This window comes from Sarcophilus harrisii, chromosome 1 (genome assembly GCF_902635505.1).
Source record: "Sarcophilus harrisii chromosome 1, mSarHar1.11, whole genome shotgun sequence".
Lineage (NCBI taxonomy): Eukaryota > Metazoa > Chordata > Mammalia > Dasyuromorphia > Dasyuridae > Sarcophilus > Sarcophilus harrisii.
Window position 1 is genome coordinate 130,418,027 of NC_045426.1, and position 22,368 is coordinate 130,440,394.

Below are 22,368 nucleotides of genomic sequence, written 5' to 3' on the forward strand. Positions count from 1 at the left end.
ACAGTACCACTTTAAAAATTTTAAGTACATTTTATTAACAACATATCCCTTTGATAAGATTACGTTTCAGGAGGCTTTTAATGCCCAGAGACATAAACTGTACACACTATACAAAAACCACCAAAAAAAAATCAAGGTGGGCAAAACCATTTGGGAACAAACCTCTTTGTTTAAATTATACACAGCTCAATGAAATATTCTTACAGAAAATATATAAATACTTTTTCTTTCTATGTTACAGGTATACAATATAAATCAGATTTCAATGTCTGTTCAGTGACCTACAAACACTAGAACCTCCAAATATGTAGCAGCGTATTACTAAATTAAAAAACAAGGAAAAAAAAAAAAAAAAAAAAAAAAAAAAGAAAAACCGCATGGGGAGGGAGAATAAGTCTGAGATTTTCACAATCCCTTCCCACTCTTTAAAACAATTAATTTACACCAATCTCTTACAATAGAGCTTTAGGGTTACTGACAGACCAGTATTGCAACATTTTTTCAACTACATAGATGAAATGTTTTTCCTTCCCCCCACTTCGCCAGACTTTGCATTTTGTGCTAAATCAACCTATTCAGTGGCAAAATTGCAAGTTAAACTTTTTGGCATAAATTACATTTCTCAAATTAAATAGGTATTTTACAAAGGAAGTCAAGCAAAATGTGCAATTTATGCATGCTGTGGCATAGCTATCAATCTATCTACTTTATAAAAATAGTCCAAAGGAAAAAAGTCCATGTTTCACAAACAGACTTATTGTGAATGAATAGAATTCCCTGGAAACCAGGAATTTAAAAACAAAGGAAATTATTTGTGGCAATGTTTAAATGTTCCAATTATTTGTTTTCATAAGCCTAACTATTTGATTTCTCTGGTATATACTAATAAGGAAACCTCACTGTAGTGAAATCAAAGTGTTTATTTAACAATGCATTTTGTATATATGGAAAGATGGGAGTGAAATTCATATGACTGGAGATCATCTAACTTACATCATGGAAGATCTTTTCAATAACAAATATTCTTTCATTCCAAAAAGCTAATTTTCATTAAAATTTCTCTCATACAATTGATTTAAGAAATTCACTTTTTCCATGTTCATGTAATAACGGATTGTGCATCAAAAACAGAATTGGAAGCATTCAATACTTCACATTATCTCTCAGGGAAAAACCTTTTCCAAGGAAGTTTCCTAAGGCTATTCTTAAAGCAGGCTAATTTACAAAGCTTTTGTTATATAAATTAGCATGCAACAACTGCAGATCTGTTAGATTAAAAAAAAAAGTGTTAAATTTGTATTTATTGCTTAATGATATGTGCTTTAAGGTATGCAAAATGTATCTTTTGAATGTTACTGAACAAAATTTTGCATTAAGTAGCAGTAGGTAATTCTACATATGTTTCCCCATCATAGCTGAACACTTTGCTATAATTACCCCGCCCTGAAAAATTAGTCAAGCTAAAGAAATGTAAATTAATAAAGCTTTTGCTTGTCAAGAATTGATCCATTTATCTGGTATACACATCTTTCTTTCTGAGGGTATTTTATTTAACAGTGCATAAGTGGCCTACAAACCTATTTTTAATGCATATATTCTTTTTATCTTAGAGAATTTTACTGCACAAACAATATTTATAAGAACTTTGGGGGTGGAGACTAGAGATGGGGTTTATCTCTGCCTCTTGTATCCACCTAAACATAGATAACAAAAATGTCAATGTTAAGAACTTTCAGATTATTATGAAAGCTCTGTATCTGATTTCCTTATTTATAACTATCTAAATAGGATCTAATTACAAGACGTTGATTAATTGCTCTTGAAACAAATTTTGCAATTGGAAATGACAATTCACTTTACAATATTAGAAATTCACAGTTTATAACCTGCCAAAATTCCTCCCAATTTTTTCAACAATTCGTTCTATTAGTGAGCAATACAATTTTATCTGAACTAAAATTTATTCTAAAAATTCCATATCTTGAAAAACTAGAGTACTGACATTATTCTTGTAATCTATATTCTGTTAATATCAACTAAGTGATTTTCTCAAATATTATTTATTACCACTGACACCACTCCTAACCTTTTCAACTACGATTTTATTTTTTTAAACATCTACATCAAGCACTTGGCATATGCATTTTCCATCATAAAAGGCTACCTTTGATATCAGTTCTCAAAGTTCTCAAATTAAAAGCCCACCAATGAATCCAAGTGTTAACCAAAGAGCACAGTGATTTTTCTAAGTACAGACAGTTTATTCCCTTAGAACCTCAACGATAACCAGAGAACTACATGGTTTTCTCCAAACTAAATGCTATAGATAAAAACGACAGTTTAAATTTCTTATCGAATACTGGTCAAAAACTGTTTAGGTCACTAAATTATGCTTTAACTTCTGGGAAGAAAAAACAAACATGAGTTAATGGTTTAATTCATGAGGGCTTAAACCACAAATTTTATAGTCTATTCTAACTGAGGTAGTTTGAAACTACTGTCTAAAGCATATGAATCCCATTTTGGGGAGGATCACTACATTATTTCCTTTGGAGTTTTTAACCACTATTTGGTCTAATATTTCTGACAATTGGTTCTTTGGAGAATTAAATTTAATCTTTCAAGCCCAAAGACCAAGTCAACAGGCAAGTTTTTAAAGTACTGTCAAATATGTTACAGAAACTCTTCGGGCTAGTGATAAATGAAAAGTTGAACCAAATTATTTCTGCTTTTCCTTCAATTGGATTTTATGAGAGAAACTCAAGCCAAATTCTAGAAGAAGCAGTTGTAATCCTGCAGCTTTTCTGTTCTGATGTAAGTTGCTATACAGTGCACACAAAAACAATTCATTGAAGTGCAGTCCAAGAAGTGTTATATAGTGAGATGAAGTATTTCATCCCAACAAAACTTTCAGTGCCAGTAAATAAAATAAAATAGTTGTCCAACTGGGAAATTACAGGTGGGATTTACTTTCTAGTTCAAAGGGCTATTTACATACATCTCAAAGAACAAATCGCTTAAAATCAGGATCTTCAATATATGAGGCAGCCATGAATTAATGTCACAACTGTCAAAGCTGACAGTTATTTTAAAAAAATGATAAAAACTGAATGGTCTTCAAAAAAAAGTGTCCTAATTCAGTCCAGCTGGATATTTTTTATATAACATATGTATATGTGTGTGTGTGTGTGTATATACATATATATATATATATATATATATATCAAAAATGATAATTCCTTTCAATCACAAGCATTCTAATGAAGATTTTCGTGCTATTTTATATACAAATTTGCATATATGTAGTTAATTCCTGTAAAGACTTCCAGGTATCTTTAGATACATTAAAAAGTTTTTTTTTTTTTTTTTAAGGAAAAAAAAAAAAAAACCCTGCCCTCATCAACTTAGCAAGATCACTAATAATGTAATAAAGTCAATTACTTTATTCTTAACTCATCTATCACTGCATTTAATTGTGCAAAAAAATTTCAGAAAGAATACTGGTATAAAAATTAAAGTACTGCTGCTTCAAAATTTGGTATTTAAGGCTTTTCACTACAATTTTTATTGTAAGTCTCATTAATTAAAGCAACATTTAAGGAAATATGGCTCTGCTTTTCCCATGGAATGTGGAAATATTCTACAAACCCAGTCTTCTCACAAGATTCAGAAATAATTTTCTTACATTTTTACACTGAAGTCAAATGTCAATAAATAATACTTGTTCAATTTCCCACTGAGAAAAATGGCATGTTAAGAATATGAAAATGAACAGAAATATGTAAAGACCAAATGACTTTATTTCAACTTAATTAAAATTAACTCTTGATTTAATTGGGAATTGTAGTGAAAAACCTTAACTGATTCATATAACCTATAATACATTGCAACGAAATCTGAGAGACTGAAAATCAAAATAACCATTTGCAATTATAGTAATATTAAAATAAGTTAAAAGTCCCAGGTCTCTGAGGCTCTTCTTTCAGTCTGAGGTTACAAACCTCTCAAGTAGTGTTACAAACATTAAGAAAAATGTAGAAGGTCCAAAGTTAACTCCCAAACACCAGCTGTTATAGCACATCCCAGTGTGGAAGATGTAGCCTTGAGAATTGTGGATTCCTGGTATATATGAGTTAGTTAACAAACAAGGCATCTTTCTATTTACTCTAAGAAGAATTCAGAATCACCCCTGTAAAAGGGTGATTCTTCATACTATCTTATTATTGTTCAACTCTCATTATGTTTTTAAAAATTAAAAAAAAAAATCTGTATAGGTGTTCAGTGCTTGGCTCTCGCATACATTTGGTTGGTAAATTTAATTCATAAAACTGGTAATGAATGATATCCCCAAAAGATATATATGGGGAAGAAAGTTTCTGCTGGGGAAAAAGAATCTGCAGTTCATACTGTTCATGTACCAGGAACTACTGGAACAAGCTACAGGAGATGCTCCTGTCTTTGTTGTCCAGTTAGTGAGGTTTTTCTGAGGATTTCAGTAAGTCCAAAGAGATACACCATATTAAGATGAGGTCAGGATTCAGCTGATGTATCAATTATAGGTTGCTTTGGTGGAGTTGATAAGACAGCCTCTGCTTCTTCATGCATCTAGAAACAAAATAATAAACCATTAATAATTTCTGGTGTAATATTGCCAGACGGGGAATTTGTATACTGGGGGGAAGCCTGAAGGGTCCCACATGTAGAAGGAAAATGATGCAATGACAGCTGACTACACATTTTTAAGCACCTGATGTGAAAAAAAAAAATCTAATAACCCCTGTGGTATGTACATCCTAGGCATGACTGATACATTCAAAAGGTCACTGTTCAAAAAAAGAACAGTGCATATCAAAAAGGTTCTAGTTCCTTTTATCCTCCTGAGTGTAAAACAGTGGTACCTGTCATTCTCTGGACAGAAAAGTTAAAACTATTTATCATGTCTGATGTTTTGCCTCTTAGGGACCAAAACCACTAGCTGAAAAATTGTGAGGATGGTAACACTAATTAACAGATGTACTTTTTGTGCATATTACTGATGATTTGTATTATTATCAATAAACCTTACAAGCTTTGTTTCTATTCCTTGAGATCAAATAGTGGACTACCAGCTTCCAAGTTTGCATCTAGAAAGAAAGTGAAAAAAAAATCCCTATTTTCAGTACTTCCCCAAATTACTTTGTATTATCTTATCTATTAACAAACTGTATCCCTTTCCCCAAATATAAGTTCCCTGAGAATAAGAACTATTTTGTTTTGGTCTTTGCCCAGTGTTTAGCACAGTATTTTACAACAGCAGGCAATTAATAAATGCCCAGTTTATTTAATTGAACATTTAAGAACTTTTATTCATTGTCAGCACTGATAAAGTACAACTTCTACTTCTCCTTACTTGTAAAAACTGTACATCTTGAAATAACTCCTGTATAAATCTGCGAGATGGCAGTCGAAAAGTACAGTGTGATAACAAATAGGAGACCTCAGAGTAGAGACATATGTCATCAAATGCTTGAGGAAACTTCTCTTTAATTCTAAAATGAAAGAAAAGATTTGTTAAAAGAGAAAAATATCAATTTATCATGACACCTTTTAAAATAAATAGTTCCTAATTATAAAGAATTTTTCAAATATAAATACCAGTCATTGATTAAATACTGACTATGGGATTAATTTTTTAAATTAATTAATTTTAACAGGAAAAGAGACCTCTCAGATTTTTTTAATGAGGAAAAAAATTACATTCAAACTTAACATTGTTCTTAAACCACTTTAGTTATCTTCTTAAATAGACTAACATCCTAAAAGAAAAAATTAAACATAATGATGAAACTTCTTTGAATTTCCTACTTTTCATGCAGCATGAGGTGATTTTGCCTTGGATAAAAGTTTTCTAAAAGTTTTACAAACAAGTGGAAGGGGAATTAAATTTAATCTATCAAAAATTTTGTAAAGCAATTAAATTTTTTTATTACTTCTTCTTGAAGCCAGGAAAAATTGTAAAAGCAGAACAAATACTATAGGTGAATTTAGTTTGCATTTTAATTTACTCACGTCAAAAGTCCTGTTTCATGACCTTTAGTTCCTACTGAACTACTCAAGTTGATAACTAATCTTAGCACTTCTTTTCGAAGAAGTATACGGCACATCGGTGTATCATCTGGAATTGACTTGACTCCTGAAATAAAAATTATTTTTTTAAGGGTAAAGTTTAATGTATTTTCCCCTTTGGGAAAAGTAAGCTATTATGAATCACAGTTGTATTCAGAATCATTTAATTGCCTCAGAGTGTTTCTTAATACTAATAAATTCTACAAAATCAATTAATATTCATCTGGCACAAAAATCTTTATAATTATGCAACCCTCTTCCCCCCCAAAAAAGAGTGAAAATATAATGGCTGCAAAAGTTTAGTATACTCATCAACAATTCAAACATTTAAATATCTATCATGTAAAAAGCACCACCAGGTGGTGGAAGTATAAAGAATTTTTTAAATTGATAATTCTTGATCTCAAAGAGAAATGCTAATATACAAGAAAGAAAGAGCTTTAAAGGATAGGCTCATGAAAGCATCATAACCAAGAAGCAATGAAGTTTTTTTTAAACTAGGAAGTAATATAGTTAGCTTTCTACTTTAGGAAGATTATTTTGGCTACTATATGAAGAATGGATAAAGTGGAGAAAGACTAAAGATAGTGAGAGCAGTTAGTTTATCATATTACATTACATTACATTATATTATATTATATTATATTACATTACATTATATTAAAATATTACAAGAGATCTTAAAGGTTTGAACCAGTGTGATACATCAAGAGGAGATTGAATAAAAAACATCTTACAGATGTAGAATGAACTGGACATGTCAAATGATCAGATGTAAGGAAGAGTTACCTCAAAGGAATAACCATAAAGTAACTTAAGTAACTCAAAAAACCTGACATCAAGAATGAAGACAGATTTAAAATTTTGCATAGTACTTCTCATACAAATGCTGTATATAATTACTTATTAAAATATAAAGTTGCTTTAATGCTTTTTTTTCTCCTCATGGCTCTGCAACTTACCTAGTACCAGTTCTGTACTCTTGGTGCTACTGGCTGAACCCTGGGATACAGCATCACTGCATCCTGAAATCCCAGAAAACTTTGAAGAAACGACATCAAGGTGATTGTGGATGCTCTGCCCACACCAATCAGAATATGGGATGTCTGAAAAGTCTGAAGAAAACAAACTACTAATTTAATTGAAGAAACTTTAGGATTTAGTCACTAAATCAAAGTTGACTAAAAGGCATAGTTCTTGATCTAAAGCAGCTTATAATTGAATGAAGGAAAAAGGAAACAAATATTCAAATCATGAATATTAGAACATCAGGTGACATATAATTTATATACCAATTACCTCTTAAAAAATTTAACTAAATCCAAATTTTGAAAAGTAAGTTGTTTCATCATGGATGTATATTAAAATGCTCTATGACTGTATGTCTAACTTTTTACTACATGGTAGCCACAAACACTACTCATAGCTAATTTACACAAGAAATTTATCTTTTCCATAAGATTATTTCTAAGGGTTTGGTTTGCTTTTAGTTCTTTCCATTTTTAACAAACACACTCTGAAGATCTGAAGAGCAAATGTAGATGATATAACTTACTTATCGAAAACTTACTTCTCAGATATTAAATGTTTAATAATTTACAAACTCCATTTCATGATAAATATACTTTAAGACAATTGGTATAAGGTTTTGCAAAAGTGAATGTTGAAAACTATCTTTGGATGTATTTGGAAAAATAAAATACTCTTAATTTAAAAGAAAAAAAGACAATTAGTGTAAATGTGAGCTAAATGAACTGAGGGAGTATCATTTTTTTAGATATGCATTATTGTACTGCATAAGCATTTTCCTGAGCTATTATTTGATTGAAGGCAAACTTTCTCTGCTCCTCCCTCCCAATAAAAATCAATTAAAAGCCATGAATGTCATTTATCCATTTCCTACTATCAACAAGGCACTTAGGAAATGAGAGGCCTTATGGAGTAGTAGATAATTAGCATAAGCTCTAGGAAAACCTGGATTTCATTATGATCCCCTCTCTAAAATGAAATATTTCAGAAAGTTGCTTTATCACATCCCCCATGTCCTGTAGAAAAGGAAATTTTAAACTGAGAGTTTCCTACACGGTGAAAGCATAAGTTAAAATGAAACAAAACCAAATTCATACAAGACAATGTGTTAGCTAGGAATACAAAGTTGACTAAAAGGCATAGTTCTTGATCTAAAGCAGCTTATAATTGAATGAAGGAAAAAGGAAACATAAATATTCAAATCATGAATATTAGAACATTAGGTGACATGTAATTTATATACCAATTACCTCTTAAAAAATTTAACTAAATCCAAATTTTGAAAAGTAAGTTGTTTCATCATGGATGTATATTAAAATGCTCTATGACTGTATGCCTAACTTTTTACTACATGGTAGCCATGAACACTTTAGTTTTAAGTTCTACCTTACTTTTTGGGAATACCTCTATATGGCTTCTGAGACTATTCAATCACTATAGAGAGTTTTAAGATTTGAAAACAGAGATCTCATTTCCCAAATGTATACTAAAGATCTTGCCAAATTTTTATTACGCTATTTTTTATGAAATGATTCCCTTTCTTCCTTAGTTCTGTTGTGAATGACAAGATTAACACAAATTTGTAAGTTTACAGTAATATTAAGAGGGAGTTTAAAAGTATGGATACCACCATTTAAAAATAATGTGATTTATTGAATTATGAGAGAAAAAGTCATTGAAAAACTTGTTCCTATTTCATGTCTTAGAGAAATAGCTTTTACTTCAGAGAGCTCCCGAACCTGAACAGAAACTAACCTGTGTGAGTATAGGTTGAGTCCACTTGGTTATTGTGTTGGTAACCCAGAATCTGGATACAGACACAATAAAGACAATTATCATCTGTGTGCTCTTGTAGTCCTGTGTCTTCTGTATTTTCTAAAAATTGAGAAGCATCTGAATGGCTTGTATTCATTATTTCGGTGAGACTAATCTGCTGTCGGAGCATCTGAAATGGACTTTTTATAAGGTCTCCAGTACCAGATGGAAGACCTACTCAGAGGCAAAAATAAAACACAAGGAAAAAATGACATGAGAACTAAAAAGCATTTTGGTACAAACAAAGCTTCTTTCCAAGTATCAATATTTCCAAGGCATTTCAAGTATTACTTTTTAAAGAAGGAAACTGACTTGTTTGCTTCAACATATTTGTTTGCAAATATACAGAATATTTGTTTACAAAACTCTGTGAATAAGCATTATAAATTTGCAATTAAGGTGACATAGAAAGAAAAATTCCTAAAATTATCAAAAGCTTATCCCTCAAAAAAATTTTACATTTGAAACATGTGATTATAAATTATAATATGATATCTATCAAAAGTTATGAATAGAATAAATAATACTTATTACCTCCTGAATCAGGTAATACTCTCACAACACGATCATCACATGGAGGTACAGTTTTCTTCTGAAAATAAGGAATATCCTTTACCTAAAATTTTGAAATAAAATCATGGGAACTGTCTCCAGAAAGAAAATAACTTCTCAAAACAAATGATACTTTAAAAAGTTGCTTATTAGCACACAAGTCTACAATGTAAACATTTAAAAGAATATCATTCATAGTTATAGCTTTTCAAATTTAAAAGGGACCTCCACTATCATCTAGTTTTAATTAGTATAGAACAAAATTTCCCTCAACTTCATACATGAAATCTGGCCATCAAGCTTCTATTTGAATAGCTCTTTAATTCCCAAAGTATCCTATTCCAAGCAAGAATGGATCTAATGGGTAAGAGTATAGTGTTAAAATTGCAAAGTATTTTAGAGAACATCAAATTCAATTTCCTCACTTTCCAGAACTTGAGTTCCAAAGAGACAAAGGTATTTGACTAAGTGCTCAAAGGCTGTAAAGTGCAGATCAAAAATGCTAATTCTAGTCCTCTCACATCTGAAGCTATGTTCTTTCTGGGTGTCATTCTACTTCCTCTATTCATAAAGCTGACAATAGCAACCAAAATTCTTACATTCTATGAATTTTGACTGGCTACTGGAAAAAAATTATGCCTGCTCTAATATGAGAAGGCGCAGGTAAGATGATAGAATTCATGGCACTTGTGAAATCCTTAACCCAGTGTTACCCAAAGAAGCACTGGGAACTTCTGGATGTCTTAATAATAATAAAAAAAATAAACAAACACACAACTCCCCCAAAACAGTAAAGAATTTACATCAGACTAAAAAGCAGTAAGAATACAAAAGGAAAAAGAATATGCTATGGTTTGAGAGGATAAGTAAAAAGATATCCCAGAGGCACGGTGAAAGTATATTATAATGTATATGTGTGTATGTGTGTGTATGTATGTATGTATATATATTTTATATATATATTTATTTATATATATATATATATATATATATATATATATATATATATATATATATACATACATACATATATATATATATAAAATAGGACTTTTACCTGAAAATTCCTTTCATCATATAATTTAAAATGATAATTACAAAAAAATCAATATTATACTTCAACAACAATACTAGATGATGACCAGTTCTGATGGATCAGGCCATCCTCAGCAACGAGATCAACCAAATCATTTCTAATGGAGCAGTAATGAACTGAGCTAGCTATGCCCAGAAAAATAACTCTGGGAGATGACTAAAAACCATTACATTAAATTCCCAATCCCTATATTTATGCACACATGCATTTTTGATTTCCTTCACAAGCTAATTGTACAATAATTCAGAGTCTGATTCTTTTTGTACAGCAAAATAATGTTTTGGTCATGTATACTTATTGTGTATCTAAGTTATATTTTAATATATTTAACATCTACTGGTCATCCTGCCATCTAGGGGAGGGGGTGGGGGGAGGTAAGAGGTGAAAAATTGGAACAAGAGGTTTGGCAATTGTTAATGCTGTAAAGTTACCCATGTATAAATCCTGTAAATAAAAGGCTATTAAAAAAAAAAAATCAATATTGATTGCAGTGCTATTTCTTAAAGGAAAAAAATACATTTATGAATATACCTGGAATATTTCGTTGATGTCCACGGGAAGAGCAAGTCCAATGTAATCATCTGAGCTACCATAAGTAGCATTGGACACCATGGACCTAACTGAGGAGGAGCGTTGCAGTGTGTTTTGATTAATAGGACTTAATAGATCTTCTTTATCTAATGAAGCATAACTTAAAGCTTTCATGAACCTAAAATACCATGAAGAATAAAAAACCACTGAATTAGTCTATCATCTTAAATACACAAAGGAATTTGTACTTTTGTCCAAGTTTAACAAAAGATGTAAGAGGAAATGTAAAAATCTATCAATCAAACTACTTGAGGTAGTTAAACAACACTAGATATTTCTAGTGTTTTATTTTTACAGATTAGCTACTTTATGATACGCTTATTTATAGTATTATTAGTATTTATTAAATATCCCAATAAGCTACCTAAAATAGCCTTAAGTGATATCAAAACATAGGTAATCATATTTCATGACAATAAAGTTTTTACAAGTGCAGAGAACTAGATAATTCCCAGCTGCCAAATACTACTTTTACCTTTAATTCTTGAAACCTCTCAAAAGTCAGAATTGTAGTCTGGGGCCACACATCACTAGCACATAAAACAAAGTAATTTAAGAGACTGTTTGGGGGTTCATAGATCTAAGGACACTTCTACCAATAACTGTATAAAACACAACATTTATGAATAAGAACAATTACTTTCTAATAACTATCATTGTTATACCACTTTAAGGTTTTCAAAGTTTTACAAACATTATCCTATCCTCACAACAATCTTGAGAAGTAGTATTATTCTCATTTTTTCAATAAAGTAATTGAAACAGACAAAGGTTGAATGAATGATTTTTCCAGGATCATTCAACTACTAAGTGTTTTGAATCTGGATTTCTCAGGTCTTCTTTACACTAGGCGTAGTGCTCTATTCACTGAATTACCTGGGTGTCTTAAAATCTTTTAATTATTTTCTCACAAAATTTCTAGCATAGTAGAAGTCAATTAAAATTTTTCATGATTTATAAGAGCTAGTTCATTAATAATACAATTAAAAGTCCAATTCAATAAACATATATTAAGAACCAACTATATGAAAGGTACCATAACAGGTGCTAAGAATAAATGAGCAAATTTTAAAAACAGTCCCTACTCTCAAAGAGCTTACAGTCTAACAGAGGCAAATGATGTCTGCAAAGACAAGTCTGAGTAAAGTTGTCCAGAACCTCAAAATACGGAAAGATCTTCCAATCTCAGTGATCTTCCACTTAATTCAACCTACATCCAAACAATATTCTTTACCACATATGTAATAAATCTTCTGGATACCAAAATGGAAAGAAAGCAAATCAAAGCAATTGGTTATATTTATATTTTTTCTGCCTTTGCAAGGGGCTCAAAACTCTAACACTAAGTTTATTTTGCAACATCATTATAGCTCATATTTATATAGCATTTTATATTGTTGACTCAGAGTTTTAGATTTTCATAACAACTCTGAGAAATAGTATTACTCCTCACAAACAGAAAACAGAGGCTGAGATGTAACATGATGTGCAAAATCTACCATTTACAAAATAGCAGAACTAGGATTTAAATCTAAAGTTTTCTGAATCAAGGAATAAAAAGATGCTTTCTCTTACCCTACTCTAACCTCTAAACCAAGGTTTCTTTCACACATGATCCCTTTTAGCTTGAGAAATTTTTATGGGACCCCGGGTATACAAGTATATATAAAACAGGTATACAAATTGGTATACACATAATTTTTTTTTTACCACTTCTTAAAGATTAAAGCAAATTTGCATACTAATGAGATGGATATAATTATTTATTTTTACATTAAAAAATCAAATCTTGGCAGACTATTTGATCCCTTTTACTGTTGCCAAATTTTTTGATACCCACAGTCAGTTATGTAACCATCCATGGGGTTATGACCTACAGTTTAAGAAGCTTTGCTCTAGTTTACTTCTTACTCTGATACTTCAAAAGATCATTGATTTCAACTAATTGGATATTCCCCTCCATTTATCTTAAAATAAGTTGGATTAATCAGAATATTTTATCACCTGGTAGCCTACATTCTATCACTTATTTAAGCTAATAAACTAGGACAATGCTCAAATTTGGTGGGATCAGAGCTTATGATCTACTGGGAGAGTCTCCAAAATATTCATGCCACAATGAAGCACTGGTATGAGACATCATTGCAGGCATCTATGATTTTATCTAATAATGCAGACTAAATCTTTCCATGCCTTAGTAAAAAAGCAACTGAGACAGAGGAAAAATTCAAACAAGGTACTCTGGGAGAATATATATACTCTTAGTTAGGTGAATCCACGACAGCTACATAGAGGGGCTGGCATTTGAGGTAAGCCTTCAAGGAAGATAAGAAAACTGCAAGGCAAAGAGGAGGACAAATTACATTAAAGGGTTAGGACTATGGCTTACAAAAATTTATGTAGGCATTAAGTTCAAGAAGAACTAGAAGATTAGTTTGCTGGAATGTATAATAGACAGAGGATATATACAAAATAAAACTGGTTAAGTAGGTAAGAGGAACTAGAAAGCGAAGGACCTTCAGTGTGAAACTAAGGATTTCATTCCTCCCCCACCCCCCAAGGTTTAACAAGTTAGTGATCATTTTTTTTAAAATGGGAAGATAACTATGGATTGGCAAGGCTTCATCAAAAATAAGTCTTGCCAGACTTACCTTTTTTTTTTTTTGAGAGGCTTGTTAAACTGTCATAACAGGGAAATGCAGTAGATATAATACTTTCATTTTTATAAAGCATTTGATAAAGTATTGTATGCTATTTTTGTAGAAAAAAATAGGAAAATATTACAATTAGGGAGACTAAGAACTAAATAGCTTAGACCCAAAAGTATATATCCAAGGTCAAATAAAAATTTCTTGGGCTAAAAAAGGTAATGAGTAGAAAAAGTTTAAATAGCCCTGGCCTAGAGATTAGAGTGGGGAAAGAGAAAAGACCTTTCTTGATGCCAGCAAATGTGTAGTTTTAAGTCCTAGTTCAGTTGTTTTTAAGTGGCACAAGTCATGTTACCTCTTCTCAATAAAGTTCATCAAAAGTTGAGGCTCGAAACTTTCCTTCCTGTGGTCTGTAATGCCTCATTATATTGTATGATATTTTTTAATCAATGATTTAGATAAAGATATAATTGGCATGCTTATCAAATTTGCAGGTGATGCAAAATGGCAGAGAGGGACTACTTATACAATTCATGTCAGATACAACATGCAAATATTTTGATAGATTAAAATATTGAGGTGCATCTAGTGAGACGGAAGTTAATAATCTTACATTTGGATTTAAAAGATTAGATTTCACAAGTACAGTATGAGGAGTGTGTGACTAGATAGCAATTAGTTGGGAAAAAATGTGAGAGATTATAAGTGGTCTACTAAGTTTAATTATGAGCCAACTATGTGATATGGCAGAAAGGAAAAGGAAAAGGAAGGGAGGGAGGGAAGAAGGAAAAAATATGTACTGAGAGGCATAGTGTCTAGGATTAAGGAGTGAAAGTCTTACTATATTCTACCCTGATCATTACTGAATTTCATTCATTTTTAAGAAAAACACTAAGTGACAAAATATATAAATACATATTAGGAGGCTGAACATTTTTTTCAAAAAATAATTTATCATTTATATATAATACTGTAAAGGTTTGCAAAGTGCTTTACAAGCATCTCATTCCCATTTTGTAGATAATGAAACAGAGGCAGAGAGAAGGTAAGTGTAATTTGCTCAGGTCACATGGCTAGCATCTGAGAATGGATCTGATCTTGGGTATTCCTGACTCAAGGCCCAGAACATTACTCACTGTGCCATATAGTTGGTATAATTTATAATTTGTCACCTTTAGTGAATTGTACATTGATACCACTTGCCCATTTACCTATTAGGAACTAAAAGATGCCTTTGTAAAATTTTAACAGTTTTTCATATACTTTAGATGTCAAGATTAATCTGCCATACTTATAGTCTTATTTCAATCTATTATTTTCCTTTGATTATATTATGTAGATTTTTTTCTTTTAAAATAAGCATATTTACATTGTTTCTAATGATTTCTTCTATTTAAGAGTAAAGTTCTTCATTTCCCCTACAAAACTAAACTAACATTATTCCATTTTCTCTCGTTTTTGATATAGTTTCATTTAGATGAAGTTCACTGATTATGAATCGAAATCCATTTTCTACTATACTACAGATTTGCTTAAAAAACAACAAGAAAAACCTCCTCCCTGGTTATTTTAATAGGTTTATCAACATCAAAAGTATATATACATACTTGGTTGGATATCTGTTATCTTTATTCTGTTAACATATTTTTTTTGGTAGCCCAAAACCACATAGTTTTGATGCATATCACTTTGTAACATTTTTAATTCTAGAAGTACAAATCCACTTTCATCAAAAAACATTTTTTTCCTATACCATCTGTATGTCATTTAAATAACTAAATTAATTTAGGAAGCAGGATCCTTTCATCCAATCCATTTAAACATTATGTCCTTACAATTATTTACATCTTCCTTCATTTAATCATTATAGTTTTACAATAAACTTATAAATGTCATATATATGTATATACTAACATGTGTATGTGTGTGTGTATATATATATGCATATGTACACACACACATATACACATACACATAGGTTAATTGGCTGAGTATCTGATGATTTTTGTTGTCAATATACTTTCATTTATATTATGTCATCTTGGTCTTTATTTCTAGTATGTAAGAATAAGCCTAATTTTTGTGGGTTCATCTTGTATCCAGAAACCTTTCTGGATTCATCTACTGCTTTCAACTTATAATTTTCAACCAACTAATAATCAGATAATTTAAGACAGCATTTAATATGACAGTACCAACACTGTTCTCTTATCTGTGTCCCTTTATGAATGTCCTTTTGTTTTTGATATTTGAATTTTCTAGATATGCTATCAAGAAATCTGCAAAGAATAATCTGACCTATTTTCAATCAATATAATTCACCTGTTGTCTTTTTATTGTTTTATTCTGCTTAATAGTACTCCTAACATGATGGTAAAAAGAAATGGTGAATGTGAGGAACATTTATAAGAATGTTTCTACTATATATCATATAAGCTATTAACTTTAAGATAGATGATTTGCAATGGATTGAGATAAAATCCTTCCATTTTTATTCCTTTTACTGTTTTTTGATACAAATCAATGTTGGAAAAGTCTTTCCCCACTTTAAACATATTGTAAAATTTTTAGTTTATTTATATATTATAACATCGATTTCCCAACATTAAAGCTGCACACCTGCTATAAATTATATTTTGCTTGATTAATTTTTCCCACTTATAATACTTTTTTAATAATTATATGTATAATTTTCATTGATTTCATTAATTTTAATTAAAAATTAATTTTATTAATGATTTTAAAAATATATTGCTGTACTGTTAATACTAAAATTTTTTAAAAGTATTTTTGTACTTACAAATCAGGGAAAGGAATCTATAATTATTTTATGTTATCTTTTGCCAAGTTTAAAATAAACATTATGCATTTCTTATGAGAAGCAGAATCAAACAGCAGATACAATAAAAGCTTTCAGATCAGTAAGATATGGTTCAAATAGCTACATGTGATAGAGTGGCTGATTTTCTTAACTTTTGAATGCTTCAGCCAATTTTTCAACAACCTAAATTAGATCTAGGTGTAAGGAAATGCATAATAGGATTTCCTTAAACCAACAAAATCACAAGTTCAGAGCTCTTTCCCTTTCCACATTAAGATATATATTTTACAAAAGTATTTATTGTATATTATTGATCCTTATTTTATAGTTGAGAAAAACCAAGGCAAACAGTGCTTAAGTGACTTGCCTAAAGTCACCCAACCGCCTGAGGATACATTTGAATTCAAATCTTGATTCCAAGCCTAGGAATACTTGCCTATTATGAATATATAACTAACTACTATGCCATCTAGCTGCTTCTTTCTTTATATCTAAGCATTATTTCTTCCTGGAAAGTATTAATTCATTTTGAAATTGTCCCTTTGCTTGTATTTTTTACCGTAAGTTAAATCACTTACATTTTGCTCTACTTTTACTGATGCAGTCATTTGATGATGTAACTCTAGTTCTAAGCACTACTTTGGTTGTATCTCGTAGGTTTTTAAAATACAGCATTATTGTTATGTTTTAAATATTTTGATTTTTTTCATTAATCAACTATGGGGGTATGGTAGACTAAGTCTCCCTATTTCACTTAGGTTAAATTTACTACAACAGCCATTATAGGTGTAATCCAAATACTGACTGAAATGGGAGCTTTCGTTTGTCCATTCTTAGGCTGCCTAGTGGCATCCTGCCCTGGGTTTCCCACATTGGTACAGGGCTTATTACAAATATCTAATAGACTTTAGTCCTATTGCAATGATCTACCAAACTTATTATCTAATTAGAGAGATGCACCACCATCTCCAGCCACTTCTAATTTTATTTTAAGGATTTATTTTATTTATTAATTAATTGATTTTTAAAATGGAAAATGCCTAGAATCCCAATATGAGATAAGATAAAGAGATAAAGTGTAATTCTCTTATTTATGCAAAATTATTTAGTGAATGAATTTTGTGACATCTATTTTGGCTACTCAAAGACCTTTTTCACTTGGCTCCCAGCATTAAGTTCTATGTAAACACAAGGTATGTCACAATTATTAATATTTGAACAGTGCCTTAGAGCTTACAAAATATTTTCATCTACTTAGTTCTATTGTGTAGATGAATAAACAGAGACTAATAACTTTTAACATTCATATAATTAACTGTGTTAAGAAACAAAGTTTTCTTAAACTCTGTAGTCTTTTCACTTTTGTGATACTGCTTATCTAATTATGGCTTTATTGAAAGTGAACTATTTGGTATTAAAGGAGGAAAATTACCAAAAACAAAACAAAACTAGTGATGTCAATATCAGAATGAGACACGTTTCAGTAAAAAATATAAAGCCATATAGAAAAGGGTTTATAATTAAAAACCATTTGATTCCCCAAACAAAAAAGCAGCCAGAGCCAAAGACATCATGTTATTAAATTTAAAGCAACATTTATTAAGCATTTATTATATGTAAGTCAGTGCTAGGTCTGAGGATAAAAAGTCTATGACTTCAAGAATTTAACAGCCCACTGGCAGGCATATATTATATAAAAAGATATGTATAATACAAGGAGGAAGTAAAGAGAACAAAAGTGAGTTCAGATAAAAATGTTCTAAAAAAATTTAAAGAGGAAAAGAAAACTAACAAGCAGGGGGGAAATCAGGAAAAGTTCCCAGAAAAAAAGTAAAGCCTGAAGTATCATTGTGGAGAAAGACAAAGAATATGAAATTCTGTGTATGTGCGTGCGTGCGTGTGTGTATGTGTGTGTGTGTGTATAATTAAATTCTAATTAGGACACTTAAATTTCAACTAACTTGATATAAATGCTAAGTATTATCAATATCTTAAATTTATTCTTAAGATGAATATACTACAAAGAGAAGGGGCAATTTCTTCAATTTTCATTGTTTCTCCTGAATAACTACAGGTGCTTAAAACAAATAGAAAATACCACTAATATTCCTACTGAAACTATTTTTTTTTTTTTAAAAAGAGGTCAACTTTTTGGGCCTTAAAATTGACCTACCTGAAAAGGTTGTTTGTTATTGTAGGTCTTAAGCTCCTGATTCCCCCGACATGCTTCTTTTTAAAATCGATCCTTGCAGAAGCGAGAAATAAATAAAAAAAAAAAAGCTTGTGACTTATGTGTCCTAGCAAAGTATGTATGTTTATTTTCAGGGCCTACAAGGAGTTTCTCTCCCCCCCTTGCAGCTGCAAGAATCAATTTCAAATCATATCAGACAATCAGGAGCTTATAACCTATCACAATAAATAATAATTCATTTATGGGCCTAAGTAGATATAAAACCTTTCCAAAACATCAAACTATAGTTTAAATATCTTAACCTGAACTATAATTGTTAACTTAAAAAATGTTTTCTTACCTGCTTGGTGTTAACCTTGAATCCAGGCTACCAGTCTTCATGGTAATGGTGTCAGTAAAAAGCACATCTTTAGCTGGAGATGCCAAAGCTTCAGAGTGAGATAAAGATGGATGCATTCTTTGCTGTTGCAATCTTTTCAATGTAGCATAACCAAAGGCATCTCTAGAACTTGTATAGCTAAAGTTATAATCTGCTAGACTTTTGATTGTAGCAACAGAAGGGGCTTTAAGGGACTGTGCTCTACGAGGAAGTGTATGAGAAGAACCTGGTGGCACCAGGGACACAGAGTTTGATTTTGAAAGAGGCAGATGATTGGACTGTGGTGTTGAACAGTGGCTCGTTTTAACAGTTTTGGTACTTACCACCGTACTCAAACTTCCACAGTCTGTGTCCATTGTTGTAGCATCCACACCTACTGTCTCTCTTGAAGGACTTGAGCTCATTGAACTTATACCACTTGTTGTAGTATCTGTATTGAAACTTTGGCTACGTATCTTCATATGTGAGCTTGTAGAGTTGTCAACAACTAATCTTTCTCTGCTTGTGTTTTCCCTATGATTTTCTGTACCAAGACTTTTTGTAAATTTTAGATCATTTTCTCCAATACTAGGTGTGCTACCAGCATCTTCAATCTGCTTTGTTCCAACAAAAGAAGTTTCTAATCTTAATGTTTTCTGAACTTTAGAAATGGATGAGAAATCGTCACTATGATTAAAGTCAATACTGGACGGCTCTGTAACTGTTCGGTTTCGCCTAATGCCAGATTTATTTTCAGATGTCAGTTTGCCCCCTTTTGGATCACTGCTACTACGATGTTTTTTATTAGGTAGAGTAAGGGAATTTAAGATGCGATTTTTCACAAGTCTACTAGAGGCAAAAAAGGGGAATGGATTTTTATCCTTTATGGGTCCAGTGCGATCATAAAATGTTTGCTCTGCATCCTCATTGATATCAAGGAAAAACGTACTAGTAGAGCTGCTGCCAAATCGGTCGTCCTCCATAATAAACATACCTAAAATGAAAAGTTCCATATTATTAAATACATCTAAAAATAAAAAAATATTCACTCTGTAAATTTTAATGATCTAAAAGGCTGGTGTGTCTCATGAAGAATTTACAACAGTTAGTAGTGCTTCTGTATATCAGTAATATTTTCACAAGACAAGATGACACTAGGGAGGAACAGATTAATATGACACAAAATATAACACACACCAGAGCTGAAACCGGAACTAGATTTTCCTGATCCTATGCTCAGAAAACATACAGATCATAAAAAGAATAGAAGATTGGTGATTGAGGGATCTGTGCCATGTGTGAACCTTTAGCAAACTTGCACATTGTAAATTTTAACATTAATGTCACTCAGGAATTTGTAGCTAAATTGTAGGGGTGCCTTTACTTAATCCTAATTACACTTTACTCCCCAGACTAATAGGAACTACCATAATACATAAAGTCCATCTGTTTTGTAGGTGGAAGTAGGAAGTAACAGAGGAAGAAAACAACAAAATAATGTGCCAAAAAAGCAGAAGCTAGAAAGGTATTCAAACCAGCTCCATACTATATCCTATAATGCTTCACCCAATTAAGCCCAAAGCAGTAGCAACAGCAACCAAGTAAAGGAAAAGATGTGAGAGGGCAGTGAAAACAATAATTGATGCTAAATTCCTATAGTGTATAGGCAGAATACTAAAAAAGCTTACCCCATGATAGTCAAGACTCTACAGTTTACTCTTGAAACAATAATGGTGGGGAATATGCAGATAGATTTTCACACGGACTATGGATAAAAACCTATGGAATGAATTCCTTGAATACTTTCCTTTGTGCTCAAATAACCCTGACTTGTAGGCAACTTAAAGAATTCATTTCTTATCATTCTCTATGCCCAAGTTCTCAACTTGGAAGGAAGCACAGGTTAAAAGCAAAATATATTATGATTTAAGAGGAAGGGAAAGGAAAATGGGGTATGCGCTCTTTTGGAAAATGCTATTAAAAAATTCTGGAGGAATTTGAAGATATTCCCAGAGTAATGAGAAAACGCCTGGTTATTGTGTTTGCATTGTCTAGAGTAGAGTTTCTTGGTGTGTCACGAAATCCAATGGTTTCATAAGATACTATAAGATACTTTCTCAGAATAATATTTTTAATAGATTAAACAAAATACATAGGGTTATGAAAGCAACCAATTATGTTGAAATATAGTTATTTTAAAAATGTTTTTTAAAGTTCATGGACTACATGCTAAAAACCCCGGTTCTGTAGTAAGGGGATGTGAAATTTTTAATAAGATGTTGCTGCTAATAAGAAATTACATATCTCAGAAAGATTACACCAGTTGCCTTAAAATGAAAATATTTTCATGATTAAGAACAAAACTATCAAAAAAAGTTAAAAATTTTGCGTGCAAATGATAATTTTAACTTTATTTAATTGAACCATAATGATGCTTACTTGATGGTGCAGATTCACTTTCACTATTATGTCTAGAACTGGTGGACTCAGAATTTAGACTTAGAGTGCTTGGAATAGAAGAAAGTTCATTGCAGAGTTGCTCCATGTCATCTGGAACTACCGGCCATGGTTGTTTTCGACTGTGTCTCACAGCATCCCAATTGTGATATTTTAGAATATCACATCCTTGTTTAGTTTTGGCTATCAGACCAAGCACATAGACACAGGTTCTGTATAGATTATGATGCAAAAATACGAAATATTTTTTTAGAACCAACAATTTAAATGAAAAAGGAATTTTCCATAAATAAACAATTATTCTGTTTATATCTCCCTTTAAAAAGCCATTGGACATAAAAGTCCTGAAATAAGCTATATTTTAGAGCTACTTGAATTTTCCCATCCCTTTACTAGATATCAGGACCAATCCTATGTTGCTTCTTCTATTTTGGCTTATGTGATCATGCGAGGAAAAAGGAAAATGTTTCATGAATCATTACATTCCTGGCTACATGCATGTGTGTATGCATATATGCATGTATGCGTGCGTGTGTGTGTGTATGCATGTGCATGCATGCTTTTGCTATCACCCATAAAGATTTTCTAGTTCTAAAATCGTTTTAGAGATGTGAACTATTGTTGAAGATGATCAAGGGAAAAATAACGTTAAAGATGTATGCAAAAGTACAAAAAAAAATCAAACTACTCAAAAATTACAAATGG

At 31.3% G+C, this 22,368-nt stretch overlaps 1 protein-coding gene across 4 annotated transcripts in view; it reads right to left on the reverse strand.

The window, feature by feature from the left end:
• Positions 1-512: 512 nt before the first annotated feature.
• RICTOR (RPTOR independent companion of MTOR complex 2) overlaps positions 513-22,368 on the reverse strand; it is a 122,633-nt gene continuing 100,777 nt past the window's right edge. For 2 of the 4 annotated variants that reach the window (XM_031964324.1, XM_023496123.2), the window contains 10 exons: positions 21,646-21,875; positions 19,189-20,200; positions 18,831-18,902; positions 11,129-11,306; positions 9,484-9,565; positions 8,890-9,123; positions 7,068-7,220; positions 6,049-6,172; positions 5,390-5,528; positions 513-4,605 (listed from right to left, as the gene is read on the reverse strand). In XM_031964324.1, the coding sequence (XP_031820184.1) occupies positions 4,531-4,605; positions 5,390-5,528; positions 6,049-6,172; positions 7,068-7,220; positions 8,890-9,123; positions 9,484-9,565; positions 11,129-11,306; positions 18,831-18,902; positions 19,189-20,200; positions 21,646-21,875 (2,299 nt within the window). In that variant the 3' untranslated portion in view covers positions 513-4,530. Of the gene's footprint in view, positions 4,606-5,065; positions 5,124-5,389; positions 5,529-6,048; positions 6,173-7,067; positions 7,221-8,889; positions 9,124-9,483; positions 9,566-11,128; positions 11,307-18,830; positions 18,903-19,188; positions 20,201-21,645; positions 21,876-22,368 lie in introns of all 4 variants that reach the window. The other 2 variants (XM_031964333.1, XM_031964336.1) reach the window with 2 other exon arrangements.